We start from the raw sequence: 18,693 nt of genomic DNA on the forward strand, positions 1-18,693 counted from the left end.
TGCACAGCTGGAGCTGCGCACATCCCCCAGTCTCAGAGCTCAGATAAGGGGGGTTCAGTATTTCTGTGAGAAAAGAGCAAACTGAGCCATGCAGTAGCAGAGGCTTATTATTTATGCATTTTAAAAAGCAAATGTTTGAGCCTTAGGGCTGCACAGCAGGAAAAAGAAAGGGTGATGATGCCAGGCTGCCCACGCACGGTGGGTGCAGCAAAGGGGGTGCTGCCAGTGGCGAGAGCACGGCACGGGACCCGGTCATCCCCATCCCATCTTGCAACGAGATGAAATATTTTCTGCATTAAGACCTAATCTTTCCCCAGGGCCTCTCATCTCTCTGCTTTGAAATTTCCTCATTTAGCCAAGAAAACAAGTCGGCTGTTGACTAGCAAGCAGCCAAAGCAAAGCAGCGGGCAGCCCCCCTACTTTGCACCCAAGGGCAGTGCCTGGCTGTGAGGACATGCCAGGATCCGGCCCCATGGAAAGGCACAATCCAGGACCCCAATGTGAACCCCAGGAAAAAAAGATAGGAGGAAAAAGGTTAAAAATAATAATTACAAAAAAGGCTTTGTTCATGCCCTTGGATTTCAAAGATTTGGGGAGCAACAGCAGCAATGCAGCCCCCAGCCCCACTGCCCACATTGTCCCCTCTGTCCCCCCCAGGGCCACCCCAGGCATGGTGCAGGTGGGACCGGGAGCAGAGCATAGGGAAGGGAGGAGCATACGGGTGGAAGTGTTAATTCTTTAATAATAAGTACACTTAGCCACCAGAGGCATAAAACAGGAGTTACAATTACCAAAATACATATATTTCCAAGAGGTGTAAGTGCTCAACTTGCATAGAAAAACCTGCTGTGGAAGACACCGGAGTAGAGGAACACTTCCCACAGCTGCCACGATCCTGTCCCACCACGGAGGAAAACCTCACCCCGGAGCAGCAGCAGGAGCCCCAGCCCAGGAAGGTGCCCTCACTGCGGTGCCTTCACCGGGGGAGCATCCTCAAGGGCCCCCGGCCTTCCCCGGGGCAGCTGCCGCACACAGGGCTGGAGGCGAAGGCACCACGGCACGGGGGGGCAACAGGCACACAAAGGGAAGGGGAGGGGAACCAGGGCTTTGGTTTCAATTTCACGGAAATCACATTTGGTCTCAAGCTGGTGGGTGGTAATTAAAGTATGAGATTTGTGGCAGAGCCAGCAATAAAGGACGTTTCTCCAACTCCCGAAGGCTTCTGCCACTTCCAACTCTTGTCACGCTGTATCGAGGCAGGGCAGGAGGTATAGTGAGGATGTGAAGGAAATACGCTGGGTTCCTGATGTGTTTCCAGCTCCTGCCCCTTGGCTGGGGTGAAAATGTGGGAGTGTGTAGGGGAAGGAGGGGGGCAGCCTCACCCCTCACTTCACGCTGCTTTCCAGTTTCAGTTATTAAAAAATAAGGAAAAACAAAACAAAACAAGGAAATGCCAGCACCTGAGGAGCAATGCAGGAGGTGGGACACAATAAGGTGCACCAGCCCGGAGAGCAGAGGCCGAAACACGCCACCTCAACCCGCGTCCACCCAAAGCAACGAGAGCAGCACCCGAGGAGCATCACCAAAACATGGCACAAGGCACTTCTTCCCAAACTGAGGCCCTCACGAGCTCGCCCTGATGCAAGCTTCACCCTGGCATTTCAGGCCATCCAAGAACAATTTTCCAGACCATGCCCGAGAGGCGAAGCACGCGGCTCAGCCGAGGCATCGGGCACGTCTGCAGAGCATCTCCTAAGGGGGCCGGCAGCCAGCACCGCTCCCGCTCGGTGAACGAGGGCCACGACTGCTCCCGGCCCAGCTCAAGCCGCCTGGAAAACACCACCAAGAGCAGCCCACCCCAGCAGTCACACCGTGGACGTAGCCATCAAATTACCTCCAAGTTCTCTGCTTCTCACGCTGCTGGCGCTGGTTTCCAGCCATGACCTCGGTTCTCCTGCAGGACCCCGTAGCACCATTCCCACCCTATGGATTGGGCAGCAGGGGCAGAGAAGCTCACCGGGAGCAGACAGAGGCTGAGCAGCAAGCCAAAATTAGGAAATATGAGCTAGTCTTAGTGTCCTCCTTAAACGTCTCTATTTCTCCCTATAGGAAATCCCTTACAGATCTGTGTATGTCCCTGATGTCCATTTAATGCTCTTGTTAATATCTACTCTTTTTTTTTTTCCTGGTTTTCAGCCAAACTGTACTCCTTACAATCACCAGACTCTGTTTGTTACCACATTTTCATCCCCAAAGCTCCTTTCTCACTGTCATGAAAAAAATAAAATAAAATCTTGCACAAATTCCACCTGGTATTGCTTCAATAAATAATAGAAACCTAACCTAAGTCTCCCACAATTCCTCCCCGACTCCTTTATCTTTCTCTCTAGAGGAAGCAATTATCTTTGCTCCACGTTATGGGGAGGGGGGCTCAAAGCCAAGCACAACCTGTGGTGGAAACCCAGGAGCACATCTCCCTGGTACCCTGCAAAATTCACTGATAATTAAGGTGAGGAAGATGACATGAAGAAGAAAACAAAACAACAACAGACGGAAAAAATATTCTAAATATAAAGCTGCTGTAACTGATGACCAGAGTGGTCCCCGCATGCTCTTGCTGTGACCACTGCCACCTGCAGCAGCATCCTCCTTGGGCGACACGTGGTCCTTCTCTGTGCTCACACCATTCACCAGGAGTTGGCTGCAAACTTAGCTTAAGGAGCCCCTGATTAGCAGCAAACACTGACAGGACAATGTTAGAGGAAGGATTAAGAGGCAATGTTTGTTCCCAGCTCCCCCCGGCTACCCAGAGAAGGAAAAAGAGGTGTAAGCAGAGCAAGCCCAATGGAGCGGCGGGGTGTGGATGCCTCCCTCTCTTTGAGTGCAGGAACAGCCCCGGCGTTCCTAGATCCTGGCATCCACCTAGATCCACCTCTGCCAGGAGCTGAGCTCCGGCCTCCTTCACAGTCCAGAGCTGGCATCCACGGGCTGAGCTCAAAAGGAGGTGTTTTTAGCAAAACCTTCAGAACTGGGCTAACACGGCCGTCACGCCACGCTTATCGCGCAGCCTCCGAAGGGCTGTAAGGACACAAGGGCACACAGACCCCTCCTGGCTGCTCCTTCTGGGACCACGCTGGCAGCTTTCCTTAGAGGCCACGTCAGAAATGCTCAATACAGCAGGCGACACGGGTCAGGAGCGGAGCTTACGAATCTCACCTTTTACAAAGCTTTGGCTGGAGATTTGCACTGCTGCTGCTAGTGCCGTACCTGGCTCCCCGATAAATACTCCTGAATTATTTTCTGCACCAAAAGTACATTAAAAACAAACAAACCAACCAAAAACCCACCCTACCTCTCTCCAGCGCAAGTAGCTACTAAAACAAAAGAACCTGAAACCGTCCCTTGACACTTCTGAGGACGCTTCGCTTATTCATGTAACACCTGGATGGCGACGTCTCGAGCCAGGAACTGCTCGATTTCTTCTTGGGTCATGATCGCGGATGCGGGGGCTGCTGCCGCCGCTGCCCCAGCCGGCGGCGGGCTCTTGCAGTCCAGGTTCGAGAAAGGACTGAGCCACGCCAAGGAGAAAGCACCGCCGAAGGCCGCTCTCATCCCCTCCCAGCCGCTGATCCTCTCCCAGGTGGGTTTCTGGTTTTTAAGACGCTCAATACCCTGCAAGAAGAGAAAAGTTTAAGGTTGTTTCATGTTCTAAGCAAGTATTTGGGCAACAACCACTGCACAGGGTGTTCACGGTCCAGCTAACAAGACAGACATCCTGATCTACTGCTGGTTTCAGCCTTGTATTTAACAACGAAACCCTTAAACACCACCCAGTTCATGGACAATCTGAGTCCCAGTGAATTATTTGGGTATACGTTGGCATTAGTTTTTATGGTGAAAAGATGGCTTCTAAAACTACTCCTTTTTCATACTTGGATATCTTCTCCCAGTGTTTTTTGAATCCCTTCATCAAGTAATGAAGTACAACTGCAACGTGAAATTCCACCTTGTTTGTTTGTTTTTTTCTCCAGGAGTTCAGATACAGGCAAAATAGTACGGCTTTTTCCAGTCACCAGGAATTTACCACAGCCAGATCTAGGCTTGGCCCCTGAAGCTGACATGACAACAAGCTTACTTTGCACTGATTAAGAGCGAATATTTAGGAACACAATTTCCATTTAGCAAACTGTCCAAGGCAAATCGCAGTGCAAGGCTGGGATGCGAGGAAACCTACATCGATGTCAAAGCAGGACTGGCAATTTTGTCTTTCCTAAGGAGCTTTGGGCAGCCAGCTCCAACTCCTCCTCTCTCCAAGAGCATCACTAGAGTACACGTTTTGACCAGGTCCATCTTATTTTGGGGCCAACATTTTATTTCTGGTAGTCTTCTCCATGTAGAACTAAGGAACTCGTAATGGTTGTTTTTAAGGCTACCCCAGGTGAAGCAGGGCCCACATTTTTACACCAATATTCTCCATCACGCAAGAGAGGAGTCAGCTTTACAGGCGAGCGTGATATGATGCAGGTGACAACGTAGAAACTCTGCCCTTCGAGAAGCAAGGGTACTGGATCAAGGCTTTGAGAAATTCAAGGAAAAATGAGCACGTTGAGTTAAAACCATTTAAACCACCATTTTAGAATAAATGGATGAAAACCACACGTGTTCTAGTTCTGCAGGTTGTCTCTAAGTACCCACAAATCATTTCAAAAACTTTGCAGGGCGAAAAAAACAACTACATGCAATATCCCAGCAGCACCACAACTGGGCTCACAGCAAGCCCTGTAAATAACACGACATTTTAATAAAGCAGCAGCTTGGTTTTTCAATAACATTGAGTGTGCAAGAGCTGGCCCAGGAGAAAAAGCACCATAAACAGAGAAATTAAATGCAAAGCTTTTGCAAACGTTACTTGTGCCGCATTTCCCCTGCTGACTTTGGAGCGGGGAGGAAGAGTCGATCACTGCTTAAGCAAAGGAAGAGCTTTGGTCCTCAGCTGCTCCTTGGCAAGCCAGAGGGGCTGCTAATGTGTTTGAAACAAACCACGGCTGCAGCGCTTGCTGTGTGAGCTTCTGGAGAGAAGGAAAACGAGCAGCACAGGGCAGGAGGAGGAGCAGACTCCAGGCATTCGAGCTCTTCCCCAGCAGCCCAAGCTTTAATCCTGCCTTCAGTCACACATGTGTAATCCGGTTCGATCCATGTTGCCATCTAAATTGGGAATAAGCATCTTTAAGGCTTCTTGGCAGCAGCCAAAAAAAAAAAAACAAAAAAAAAAACCACCATAATTCGCCCACTCTGGCTAGCATCTGCTAATCGAGGCGGTAAGCAGGGTCAGCCCGAGGCTGCACTAATGCCAGTTTAGGGAGCAGGTAATCGGAGCAGCTAGGGGCGTACTTTCTCTCTCCTTGCCCAACCTCGCTAATCCCTTTAGGGCACACATTCAAAATGAGCAAAACTTGTAAAAATCCTTCCTGTTCCCATCCTGGCTGCCCGCCCCACAGGCAGTAGGGTGTGAGGAAGGTTATGGGAAGGGAGGGAAAGATAAAGAAAGGTTTCCAAGATATCCAAGTTTAATTTGCGATGTGCAAGCACAGATAGAGACTGGCGGGAAAAAAAAAATCATAATCAGTAACTTATTGCTTTACCTGCAACATTGTGCAATTTACCTTAAAAAAATAATCAGGAGTCACCAAAATTGTAACCTGGTTTTAGCTTTAAAAATAAGATTTAAAGGGGAAGGAAGGAAGGAATGCACGACAGTTGAAGACCTGACCGCTTGTCAGCGGGAGCAGCGGTGTGCAGGACAGCTCGCACGTGTTACAAGAAACGCGTTAGGTTCCTTTAATACACTTGTAACATCCAGAAGGGAAGCGGAAACAGAACCGGCAAACATTGCAACCATTCATCAATTACGGGTGAGATACAGGAGGTGTTGCTCAATATCTGAGAGCATGATCAAGGCAGGCTTTCCTGGCAGTCCCTCCTGGCCCTCTGCAACAGCGGGCACAGGAGCTCCCTGCATCACTTCTGCTTGCAGCGCCCACAAACTTTCAGAAAAAAAAAAAAAGAAAACCATGGCCATGATTTAGGAAATGCCAGTTTGGGAAAGAAACTGCCACAACCTATGCAGCGTTGTTCTCATAGGACATAGGATCAGTTAAGCAGCTTATTTGTACTCCGGGATTTCTCCAACTTCCTGCTTTGCCTGCCGTAATGAACGGGCAAAGTCACGTCTCCCTCAGAAGTGCTCTGCCTCTCATCAAGTCTGTCCTCCAATTTCTCTTGGCCATGCTACAGCAGAACCAGCACCCGAAATCAGGTAGTCCTGTCCAAGAAAATACAAGCCAGGAAGTCTGCCTTTCTCATGTTGATACTGACCCCCAGTTAGTACCATTCAAACTGCATCAAATCACACCGCCAAATCGTACAGTGCAAGTAAAACAGAAGACCCCAGTCACTGGGATACACACAACAGGCATCAGAGGACACTTCTGCAAGCTGTGATGATGCCTCACTGAAAATTAAGTTTGTCTGAAAATATCAACGCTGTATCATACAACACTTTGCATTTGCTTGAAACAATGAGTAATTACATTTTTTCCACAGCAATCTCAACGCCAGAACACAACCAGTCTTCCTCCAAAATACATAGTAAAGAAGGGTAAATATAACAAAGCTGGAATATATCAACACAATTTTAAAGCAATGAACCACACAGTGAGACGCATTAGTTTCTCACCTATCTAGGTGACTAAAGCCAAAAGCAAAAGTTCAGAAAGCCAATACAGATTTCCCCAAAGTTTAAAGCGAAGAAAGAAGATAAGAACAGCAAACTTTTTTTTTGGAAAAGTTTTATTGCATTTGTTTTCCATATGGAAGCATTGACAGATTGAAAAGATGCAGCATTCACATTACTTCCAAAATGAGACATCCACTAAATTTCTCCTTCCCTGATTTCCCTCCCTTCCCCCATGGCTTTGAAGCAGTCTAAACAGGTCATCTTTCAAAAATATGATTTTATTTAAACCAAGGAAAGAAAAGATTCCTTGGAATTCATGGACACAGCCGATTTGCATTTTTCCTTTGTTTGCAGTATTCTGATGAGCCTATGGGAGTCACGATCCAAAAATATAATAAAATTCCTACCTGAACACAAGATGCCTGTTGCAGCTATAAATGGCTTAGCTTTACCCGTTTCTGGAATGCCTTCTGTCCCTCCCACTTTCATCACCACATGGTTCATAACAGTATGCATGCTCCTTACCATCAACATTTCCCAATTTAAAGTGCATACGCGTATGTGTGTGTATTTGCACACATACACATGTATGCATTAATATGAGAAAAAGATTTACAAAGCTCTAAGACCAGGGCAATGCTAAGAATATAGGCTCAATCGCCCTGGTATACCTACGCATCCTGTCAATATTAGTCTTTATAATAATCTGTCTGCCTCTGAGCATTCACAGCAGTTTTTCACGTTAACACTGTTTAGCAGGCATTGCTCTAACAACTCATTTACAAGACAAACACACACAAACAAGATGATCCTGCTACTCTAAACACTTGAAAATTCGATCTCTTTCTTTCTTTCCTGCAAATATAAGGCATTTAAAAAAATCCAAACAATCTTCTTAATCTGCCACAGTTACCCTAAGACGGCAACAATTTCCTGTGCACAAGGGAGGGAACAGACAAAATAATGCCAGAAAGATGGAACCAATTCCGAGGCTGGAAGGAAAAAGGGGGGGGAAGTGGTCTTGGCAATATTTGTTTGAAATACTTCAACTGTGTGTGATCACCAGGTCAACTGGCTCTCTTGCTGTGTCGTGTTCTTGTCTCGCACCTTTTGATAAAGTGAAGTGTCTACTTCCCAGTTCAAGTTCACTTATGAAAGAGCGACGCGCTCCTTCAGGAAGTCCAAAGGTGTCTGTGTAGGACTGTTGGCACTCGTATGTCTTCCACAGAGCTCATCACAGTCAGGAGACAGCATGAGAATCTATTCAGAAGAGGTGGGTCACAACAGAGAAAGAGGATCCCCTCCACATTAGTTATGCCATACAGAAAGCAGAGAGAAACAAAGGCCAGTAAAGTTAACAAGATTAAAGAAATAAAAAAAAAAAAGAAATGAGAAAAACAAAAAGAAAAAGCAACAGCAGCAGTTTCAGCCAGAGATATAGAATGATCTAAAATTGTGGAATACAGGGCTTTTTTTTCTCTGCAATTATCAGCCATTCAATAGACATAAAAAAAAGTTCGTTTTGCTTTTTCTTTTAAACATTCATGGAAAATTTATAACAGTAGTGCTGTAATATGTTTCTATCTTAGTGGAAATGCTGGTCAGGAATTCCTCAGACCACATACTGGTACGGGTCTGCTTTTCCTTGGTCTGGTGTTGCGAATGGGCTAAGCCATGCTATAGAGAACGGATGGCCAAATACTGCTTTCATGTTCATCCATTTTGTTTTTTTAGCCCATCTTCTCTCTTCCTTTTTCAACTGTTCTATTCCCTGAAAACAGAAATATCACATTTTCAGTCAAACGCTCAGCTTTTGTAGTTCTGGATTTGTGGAAAGCTCTACTCTCAATTACCCCTTATCCAAAGGATGGAGTAAGAAAATAAAATTGCTTTTATAGAGCCTCTCCCTTTCTTCTCATCGTTTTATACTCTAAAAAAAAAAATATTTCTTGGAAATAGAATTGCTTTAATTTTGTTCAGGTCTGGAAATTTCATCAAACCTTTTAAGACTTGCCCTCCAATTGCCTCTGATGTCAATTAGAAACCCACCACATAAAACCAAATACAAAGTATGCGCTTTAATGGCTGAAAGCAATATGTGCTAACCAGATGGAAAAATTTTAGAGGAAACCATTATGAGCTTGCAGACAAAAAAACCCAACAAGATAATCTCTATAATGCTCCCAGATTCACCAAGCAAGTTCAGGAAGCGCCCATGGCTCAACGTGGCTGAGTCTACCTGGTGCCTCTTCATGTTTCATTAAAATCACTGCCAAAACATGCATGGTCTGACAGCAGGGAGAAAAGGTTAAATAAGATACCAATTTGAGAGAAACCGTTGGCATTGTTTAGTAAAGGTTAGAGGGGAAACAAAAATAAGCCATCAAAGCAATCAGCTGAAACATTCACTAGTCAGTCATTAAAAACAAAAAAACAAATCTGTATCACGCCTAAAACCCAGAAAGTGAGTTGGGTCTTCCAGGAAAGCTACGCCTGGCTGCCACACAAAATTAACCACTGCAGACACCGGAGAGCATTACTCTTCCACGGGTAGCAGCAGCAGGCAGGTCATAAAGTTCTGTAACTTACGATCTTTTGCAAGGCAAGCTTCTCCTGACCTACATGGCTCTCCTGTGCTACGGATTAATGTATCTGTGCGTCTCAAATTACCAGCTCTGTGCGCTCTGCAGTAACAGCACAGTCAACTGCAGGAGCTGCGCTGACCCTTGGTAATGTCACCTCCAGAGGTAACAGCAAAATTCGAGGGTTCTGGGTCCCCTCAGGCAGAAATAAACCACCTGGAGGGACAGCATACACAGGATGGGGAATGAGGTCTCCCAGTGGCTGGAAGAAGGTGAGAAAAGGCACAGCACAGCCCTGTCTTGCAAATGTGAAATAAAACACTGAAAGAGACCACACCAGGAAGAATTTCACCTGGAAAAACTCCTCCACTCAGAACAGATTGTTTGCCAGACACAGCTAGCTCAATGCTAGCAAAATCAACAATGCAAAGTATCGCAGAGAGCACAGAAGTTTCCAAAGAGCAAAATCCTTACTGGAAAGGATTTAGGGGAAAAAAAAAAAAAAAGAAAAAAAACCAACCCACAACCAAACAGTGAGTGCCCATCTTTCATTTTTAGTTTTAGTTTGTGGCATATGTCCTTCAATACCTAAGAGTTTGCAGAATTTGAGGGGAAGGGAAAATAATTATTTGTGTACCTGGCTATTGGAAGCAGCTTCTAAAGATTCCTGCCAGGTTTCAAAGCTTGAGAAATTCAGATGATTTCACAGAGAGCACTGCTAGCTTACATACGTATTGATAAACTCAAGCTTGGCAGGATCTCATTGTTCCTTTATGACACCGTACTCCATCCTAGGGGTCTCCCCAGCAGAAATAGCTGCAGTCCTCCTCTGAACACGGAAGAGCCACAGTGTGATTACCAGCCTCTTGCAGAAGCCAGGCAGAAAAACAAGCACTGTAAAGAAGACTCAGGAGCGATGGGCTCTTACACAGTATAATGCCAGCCATAGCTCTCCAGTGGCAGCAAAAATACCCATTCTAGCTTCAGCTGGCCATGGGCAAACAAGTGGAAGCTAAGGAAAACTAGATGAGGCAGGGGACTCTTGTCACTCTTTTAAAAACATCATTTCTCTTCAACCAATCCAGTTAATTCCAATCTCTTGGTCTGAGCTATCACGCATCTGAGCGTGCTTGGTGAACGCCAGCAGTATTCACGTGTGGGAATATCACCAGGAGTCACCAGCTCCATCTTTACAGAAGCAGGCAAATGCAGTGACAGAGGAGGCACAGCAACATTACTGTGTCAGCTCTACGATGCTGTACTCAAACTGGGGTGACAAGGTGGTTTTGCAGCAGACTGTACCTACCATGTTTCCAGGAATCTCTCCACCCCACCCCACCCTTTTTTTTTTTCCTCCTCCCTGGCAAGGGTGTTTGAACTACTTAACAAGCAGTTAAACCGGAACATTTTCTAGCACGTAAAGCTGCAAGTAGTGACACCTGGGGACACAGACCAAAATTTAAAAGAATACCAACCTAACAGCGTTTCATTGAGGGAAAAATGTTTTCAAATCCACACGAACAAGTACTCTGTACAGAGTAAACCCAGTTACCAATGCCTACCTTATCACAGGTACTGTCAACACAAATCCCAGCCAGTAAAAACACAGGTGGACACTACTTCTCACAGTGACTTTCAGAGAGCAACACCTACCGCTGTGCTCGTTCAGTTGATTACATCGGAGCTTTTCCTCAAAGGGTACACATGAGCTCCCCGTGCAATGAAGTAAAACCCTGTAAAGCTTCACTGTTTCTACTAATGGGAAGAGAGAGGGTAAAGGAAAGTGCACGAGACACCCACCGTTTCGTCAGTGCAGATGGAGTGTACTTGGGTCCCAAACATAACTGAAGTGAAGATGAGAAATAGGAGAGCCTCAAAACACAAGAGGATGAGGAGAATCACTGTGGTTGGTGGAGAGAAGGAGCTGCATTCTGTGAAGACAAAACAATCAAGTTGGAAGGGGAGAGATCAGGTAATGTAGCAGCTGCAGAACACCTGCTAGGCCACAAGTTTTCTATACTAAAATTGTCAAAATAAACTATATGATGACCATACTCAAAAAGGTGCACAGAGAAGCTCAGACATTGCTGAGGATAGACAACAATGACATGATTGCTCCTACAAGTTTAACAAAAGAAAAAAAAAAAACAAAACAACAAGAACAACAACAAAAAAAACCCCTGTGACACTTCAAGAATGCAGCTTTCTTTTCCAGTTCGGGGTTTTCCCACACTCTCTCCAGGAGTCCAGTCTACTCCTGCACTCTTTCACCTGTAGTTTCATCTTCCAGGATTTTTCGTAATAATAAAATCACATTAGAAATCTCAAGCTAGTTGTCAGGACACAAGGATGACTGTTTCAGCAGCACCAACATAAAAACAACATAGGCTTCCTTTTATAACTTCTCTAAGTCATAACTTAAAAGACAAGTATATTCTTATCCAATTTCTTATCTTTTCCTTACACTCTACCTATAGTGCAACCTCATAGCAAACTGAAGTGAGAGCTGAAAGAGTCTGAAAAGGAGCCTATAAATGAGGAAAAGAAGAATGGAAAAGGGAGAAGGATGTTATAGATCAAAAATCCTAGTGTTTCACTGAATGTTGTGTTGGAACATTCCTAGTCTGCTCTGAAATCAAAGAGTAAGTATCACCAAAAAAAAAAAAAAAAAGGTTTTTCCCCATTGGAAGACGTTAAGCTTCAACAGATACGCAATAATCAAGTGCTAACACCATCAGCATACATCCAAGGCAGCTGGAACAACAGATCCATCCACCTCTTGTACATGCTCTGTTCTGCCACCTAAATCTGGAACAGGTGGAGAAGTGCTTCCCTCACAGATACATGCTTGGAGAAAAGGTGCAAAGGAAACTATATTTTGATGGGTCCTTCCACTATAGTTGTATCCACTGTAGTCAAATCCAGAATTTCTCAGTCATTTGGCAGCTGTTGGCCAAAGTTTTGAACTGCACAACAGCCTTGTCAAATTCACCTTGTATGTGTAAATGTACCTATCCTCTGCAGTACTATAAGCTAAAACCAGTCCTTATATTGAATGACACAAATGAAATTCTAAGAAAAACAAAGCTAATGTCCTTCTAAAAAAATCTGCAAGCAGCACACAAATCTCCACAGACATTCTTTGGCACCTGGCTCTTTGACTCAGCATTACCTAGAGGATTTCCCACAACCACATTTTTTTAAAAATGTATCTCAAGCGCTTATGTGAAAATTTACTCACTGGCTGCTCCAGAATGAGGGCTGGTAGTTTATTTTGGTTGTTGTTGGTATTTTTTGCGGAAAGGAATTGTTTGTTCTTGTGAGGGTGGATTTTTGGAACTGAGTTAACATGTTTTCCTGGCAGTCTTGCAAGAATGACTCACTTTACCCTTTTAAAAAGAGCATACACACTCTTCTTATCTTGCTTTGGCATTCAGCACATCAGTGCTGCGTTCACGTAAACACTAGCTTACTGCACATACTGTCTAGGAGTCTTTGTATCTCAGCTTCTCCTCAGGCAGTATCAGCCTTAAGTTGAAAGAGGACTTTTCAGGACAAAGATCCGAGCAGGTCAGAAAGAATTATGAAGTTCCAGAATTGATAACTAAAAAAGCAAAGATTGCATAGCAGAGCCTTGATAGCATTCTTCTAAAACCAGCATAAAAGGGGTTGCCTTACGTGCAAACTGCATTATAAGGTCTTTTTCATAGGCTAGTCTGGTATTTTAATGAGATACTTCGTTAGTACTCACTTGTCCAGTCTTCTTCAAAGCAATACAAGAAGTGAAATCCCACCATAATTAGAGCATGCAGGGAAATCAGTGCTATATACATCTGAAAAATAAAGGATGTAAAATACAGGCATCAGGCAAAGCTCAAAGACCAAAATGTTAAATGTTCCAACCACTTCAAATAAAGTGGAATGTTAAGAGTTAAACAAATAACTAAAATAACAATTAAAAAAAATCAACAGCCCCCACCCCCTTAAATCAAGCACCCTGAAGCTGGCAAATGCCAAGGCTACACAAAACTCATTCTGGCCCAGCTAACAGCTCTGAGCGCACACGAAGGAGCATGTTTAATTCAAAGCCAGCTGGACACAAAACCCAGCCTCCTGCGCCGCAGTGTGGCCTCCACGCTGCCTACTGCCCTCGTCTCCGCTGCGTACAGCGCAACTCTCAGAGGTCAGCAACTCTGGCATGGAGGTATCATGTTGCTGAAGCTTACGCCTGTGCTCTCAAGCCAGAGAGCACTACAGTTTACCAGTGAAACAATAGCTAGTTTGTTTTAGCCACAATAAGCACTTTATCTATTTCCCAGCATTAGTTTGAAATAGTGTTGTTATTTATTTAATTATTTGTGTTTTTCTCTGAGGCAGACACTGGCATGGAAAATTTCTGTCAAGCATTAACACTTTGTACTTAATCTATTTAAAAAAAATCCTGTCACATCTTTGCAACAAAATGCTTTAAACTATTTGCAGTACTACACATACATTCTACAATTTTCCAAGACAGACTAAAAAGATGGCTTTCCTGGACATGCAGACAGACAACAGAGTCGTGAGATACTGGATGTGTGTGACAGAGAGCTTGTTACAAGACGCCCCTGCGGAAGCAGGAAAAGGTGGCAGGAGAGCATTTTGTCTTTCCTTGGAAATTGAGGTGCTGCCACACTTTCACCTCCCCAGGTCTTTACTTGAACAAAAACAAAACCAAGAGAGTAAACAAAAACAAAATTTGGTTTCTCTCTCAACTACATTAATTGTTTAACACAGCCCACTTGAAAGCAACGTCAGTTTCAACAGAAACAGAAAACCTTTTGATAGGATTAAAACATCCAGCTCGTTCCTCACAGTGAAAAAAATCCTTGCTCGGGGAAAGAATTCATTTTGTTTTGTAATCCACACCCCAACAAACCACAGTATAGAAAACAAGTTTTTCTACAATAAGTTTAAGAGGAAGGTTTTCATTTAACTGAAAATTTCTCCCTTTCTACTTGGTAATTTGAGAACATTCTTCCTCGAACCTACAGATTTCTCCAAAGCTTTATTAATAAAACAGGGCATCACTGAAACTCAGCCTCGCCACGTTCACACTACTCCCACGGGATATTTGCAGTTTGCTTTGATGAACAGACTTCAACCCTTCCATAAATATGTAGTATCAAAGTCTGCACTCCTGTTTTCTTACTCGTTACGCCACACTTATAGTACAAAAAGTCAAACACCTCCTTGGATTTAAATACAGAAATAAATTGCTTGCAAGTGGAAATTGGATAATCCTTTGCTACTCCTTGCTTAAGATGTGACACCAGCTGTTATTGTGTGATCCCACACCGTACTCACACAGCTACAACATTTAGGTACCCTACATACGGACTAGGACCCTACCAGAAACAGTGCAGTGTAAAAGGATGGTCCACGCCTCAAAGAGCTCAACATCACAACAAACTGCTTGAATTATGGAACAGCATGCCAATCACCTAACAACACAAACCCCACGAAACCCTGGCAAACACTTCCTGTTCTGCCTTCCCCCGGTTGCTGTACTGTGTGTGTTCCCTAACTAGTAAAATACAAGTCTGCAGGAGTTCCCTGTACAGCTCTTCTGAAACAGGAAAGAAAAGAAAGGCAGCTTTTGGAGCTGCTTTGACACGCAGCATTTCACTGACACAGGACAACCTCTACCACCACTTGTGAAATACTTACTGTAAACAGTACAAAGTACTTCTGGTTATTCTCTCCTACACAGTTATTGACCCACGGGCAGTGATGGTCCATTTTCCGAATACACCTCTTGCAAACACTGAAAAAATACAGATCTTTATTTATAGCACATCTCATTCCAGGAATACAAGATTTCACATGCGTTTTATGAACACACAGAAATGAAAGGAAGGGATCAGAAATGAAATTTGAACCTCAACTTATTTACTAGTCAGCACATCAATATTTCTGGTTTGCTCACCCGACTATGTCTGTTCACAATCAACCACAGCATACCAAACGACCACTGCAAAAAGTTAATGCCAAGCAAGACACATTATCGTAACATTACCAGTGGTTCTGCCAAAATATGGTTTGAAAAAATACATTTGGGCAGATGGAAGAAATCTGTATTTTAGTTTAGTTTTAACCTCGTCAGTCTCTGAAAATTCCCACAGATTAAGATATAACCAAAAAAAAAAATCCACACAACACAGATATGAAAAGCAGTAATGAATAAAGATATTTTTCAGAATTGCTAATAACAGATTAAGGTTTATTCGCTCTCACTAGCTTGTAGCAGGAACTTGTGGAAAACAAAATTCAAGCAAACATTACAAAGGACTCCTGACATCCAGGTAAGCCACATACTGGCATAAACCAGCTGTGGCAGTCAGTCAGGAAGACAGTACCACAATATACATTCAAGGTAAAATTAGATGTTGAAGTACTTCACGAAACCGCACTAATAAAAATCAAAATTCAAATTCTTGCCAGCGTGCACACTGTGGCTTGAAGTCAAATAATTAAAAGACTATTACTTTGTCTGAACATCAGTCTCCTGGTTAGTCAGTAACTGCTTCAACTCACATAATAAAAGAAGTCTTTTTCTCTGCTGCTCTCTCATATGATAGGAGACGAAAGGCAGTCTCCTGATACCACATTGCACAAACAAGCACAGAAATCAAATATGAAAAAAACACGAAACCCCAAACCAAACAAACAATAGACCCAGAAAGGAAACAGCAATAGCAAGCCCAGAACAATTCTGGCACCTCTAAAACAGAAAGAATTAAGGGCTGTGCTAATTTTTTTTATTTTTTCTTCTTAGAATTAGAGATATTCGAACCTTAATAGAAACAATAAACAACACCCAAAAACTTGAGAGAGCCTCAAATAAGAACATAAGCATGTTGTTATGAGCGCATATGAATAAATAATAAGAAACCTCTCTCTCGGAACAGCCTTGCGCTCGCCTGCGTTGCAGGAGGAGTAAATCCCCAAGGATACTTGCCATGCCTGAACAACAAATGAGTCCTGATGCTACATGGAAGGCTGGCCAGGCAGGAGCAGCCTCTCACCAGGTGGCCAGGCCAAGGGCTGCTTCTCCTCGGGCAGGCACAGGTACCCTGCTACCTGCTGGCCCCAGACGCAGTGGACAACAAGGAAAAGCCTCGTTTTGTTAGAATAAGCAGCTTGAAGTGATTTTTGACATACACGGGAAGTGAAATCAGCTGGTGTTGTAAAAACAAGTTATCTGCCTGACACAGGACAAGCATCAATTACTTGTTCTGGAAAATAAATAAATAAAAAAGGAAAAAAGCAGGGAGAGGGAGGCAGGTGGTTTCAAAGCAGGAAGATGCCTCCCTGTAGTCTAATTTAGTCTGCATTTTTCTGCGCATGCATGCAGGCTTCCCTAGGGCTCTGAAGCAGGCTGGGTACCAAAGTAATCCCTCCAGTTGCTCCTAGGCCCTAGCTCCCCTGAGGGCCAGCCTGAAGCAGCCAAATCAAGGAGCTCCATGAAGGAGGTAGCTAACGAAGGCTGAGAGAAGTCTCTTCACGCAGCATGAATGTGCCAAAAGGGGATGGACGGGAAACAGAAGGTGAAACTAGCTGGTGGAAAAGGACACACAGAACCTAAGGCTGGTAACGGTCAGCATCAGGGCTTGCCCGTACTCAGACATGCTCCCCCTCAACAACCCGGCTTCCAAATGCTGCAAGGAGCTGTCTGCTGGGCATGGGCTCTCACAAGATAGCATGGGGATCAAAAAGCACCCTGGTATTCCCTCCAGCAATACCTCCTGCTGATGCACCTGCACGACCTTGGTGTGTGAAAATCCAACAGATCTCCCTACCCTATAGGAAATGTTTGACTGAAGATTCTCAGCAGCATCAGACCAGCTCAGTGGATCAGTTTCCCACATCTTAGCGTCTATAAAATTAACTTAAAGCATACAAAAAAAGGTCTGTGGAGATGAGGTTTTGTGTTCAGCCAAACAGCCTTTTTTTTCATTTGCCCGTGCTGTGAGTCATCAGCAAGACAGCATTTTAGATGTGAAGTTTCATTCATAATTGACGAACTGTCAGAGGGGATTTTACAGTAGCATTAATAAGTGATAGGCACGATCACATTGCTCCTACTGAATAACCAACTCCTGATTTGGATTAAAATAAAAAGCCAATAACAACAAATTTGTGAACTAAAGCTCTGAGATGTGAAAAACACAAACAGCAGAGTTCATTCAGCTCGGCACCATGTGCTCCCCTCCCCACAAGACCCCTGCCTGAATCAGGGGTAACCATGATACAAGCTCTCGCAGTACGCGTTGGTTTTTGGGTAGAAAAGGAAGGGATACCAGTGCAAACTCATTAACTACTTACTGGAAAGCAGGTCTGCTTGTTTTAAAAGCAGAAGAAAAGTTTAGGAAGTAGTTATTTTTTTTTGCTTGCTGCCTTTAGTACTAAAAAGCTCACTACCAGTTACTCTCTTCAGAGAAGTTTATCCTAACAGAAAAAGAAAGGACATGACAGATCAGTAGGCATACTGATCTATCACAAAGCACAAAACAAAGCCACAGAACTCAAAGAAAATGAGGAAAAAAGAACTATTTAAAAAATAATAATATAGATATATACACACACTGTTACCCAAACTTTAGTTTTTAACTTAAACATCAATTCTAAATAGAAATTACAATTAAGCAAATGGGTCTGTTAAAAAGAAAAAAAAAAAAGGAGACAAACCTTACAAAGACATTACATTTTATGGCTTCCTCTACATTTCGGCATTTAAAGTCTCTTTTAAAGCCTTTTTTTTCTTTTTTTTTTCTTTTTACATGATACCCAGTATTGAGAACATTTACGGAGTGTCAATCACAGGTCTGAAGCCAAGGCAGCTTTTATGTGAAGCGTTTCTCATTTTGCAAGAGGTGGCCCTAGCCTGCTGTACGTGAAAAATTCCCAGAAAAGGCCTCAGATTTTTTCAGAGAAGCTTAAATGTGTTTGGCACTACCAGCAGCAGAATTTGGCTGCTAATCTTTCAATTTAACCACTCAAGTCTCACACTCCAGTAATAATTCAGATCCAGGCACACTGTATAACACTTGAGGTCCAGCCGTACCTGATAAAAGAGCAATTCTCATAGAAGACTTTACCTGCAGTGATGTGCTCTGTCAGGTTTGATGCTACAACATTTTGGGCACTTGTAAACCACCTGTCCTGGCTTTAGCTGTAAACTCTCAATGAACTCCTTTGTTGCATTACCTTTGGGTACAGCACCCTGTGGAAAAAGAAAGCAAAGAAGATCAACCTGTGGACATTACGAGTGCTCAGAATAGAGATGACTTAAAATTATGGAAGGGGAGGGAAAGAGATAAAAAACTTCCGTAA

General features: G+C 43.9%; 1 protein-coding gene across 8 annotated transcripts in view; it reads right to left on the reverse strand.

Annotated features, from left to right (window-relative positions):
• Nucleotides 1-722: 722 nt before the first annotated feature.
• The window catches only part of ZDHHC3 (zDHHC palmitoyltransferase 3), a 32,634-nt gene continuing 14,663 nt past the window's right edge, over nucleotides 723-18,693 (reverse strand). For 6 of the 8 annotated variants that reach the window (XM_083824985.1, XM_083824982.1, XM_083824987.1 and 3 more), the window contains 5 exons: nucleotides 18,459-18,583; nucleotides 15,028-15,124; nucleotides 13,070-13,151; nucleotides 11,119-11,249; nucleotides 723-3,672 (listed from right to left, as the gene is read on the reverse strand). In XM_083824985.1, coding sequence (XP_083681111.1) covers nucleotides 3,427-3,672; nucleotides 11,119-11,249; nucleotides 13,070-13,151; nucleotides 15,028-15,124; nucleotides 18,459-18,583 — 681 coding nt within the window. In that variant the 3' untranslated portion in view covers nucleotides 723-3,426. Of the gene's footprint in view, nucleotides 3,673-6,996; nucleotides 8,508-11,118; nucleotides 11,250-13,069; nucleotides 13,152-15,027; nucleotides 15,125-18,458; nucleotides 18,584-18,693 lie in introns of those variants that run through there. The other 2 variants (XM_083824989.1, XM_083824988.1) reach the window with 2 other exon arrangements.

The sequence above is a fragment of the Anser anser genome, assembly GCF_964211835.1.
Source record: "Anser anser genome assembly, chromosome: 2".
Lineage (NCBI taxonomy): Eukaryota > Metazoa > Chordata > Aves > Anseriformes > Anatidae > Anser > Anser anser.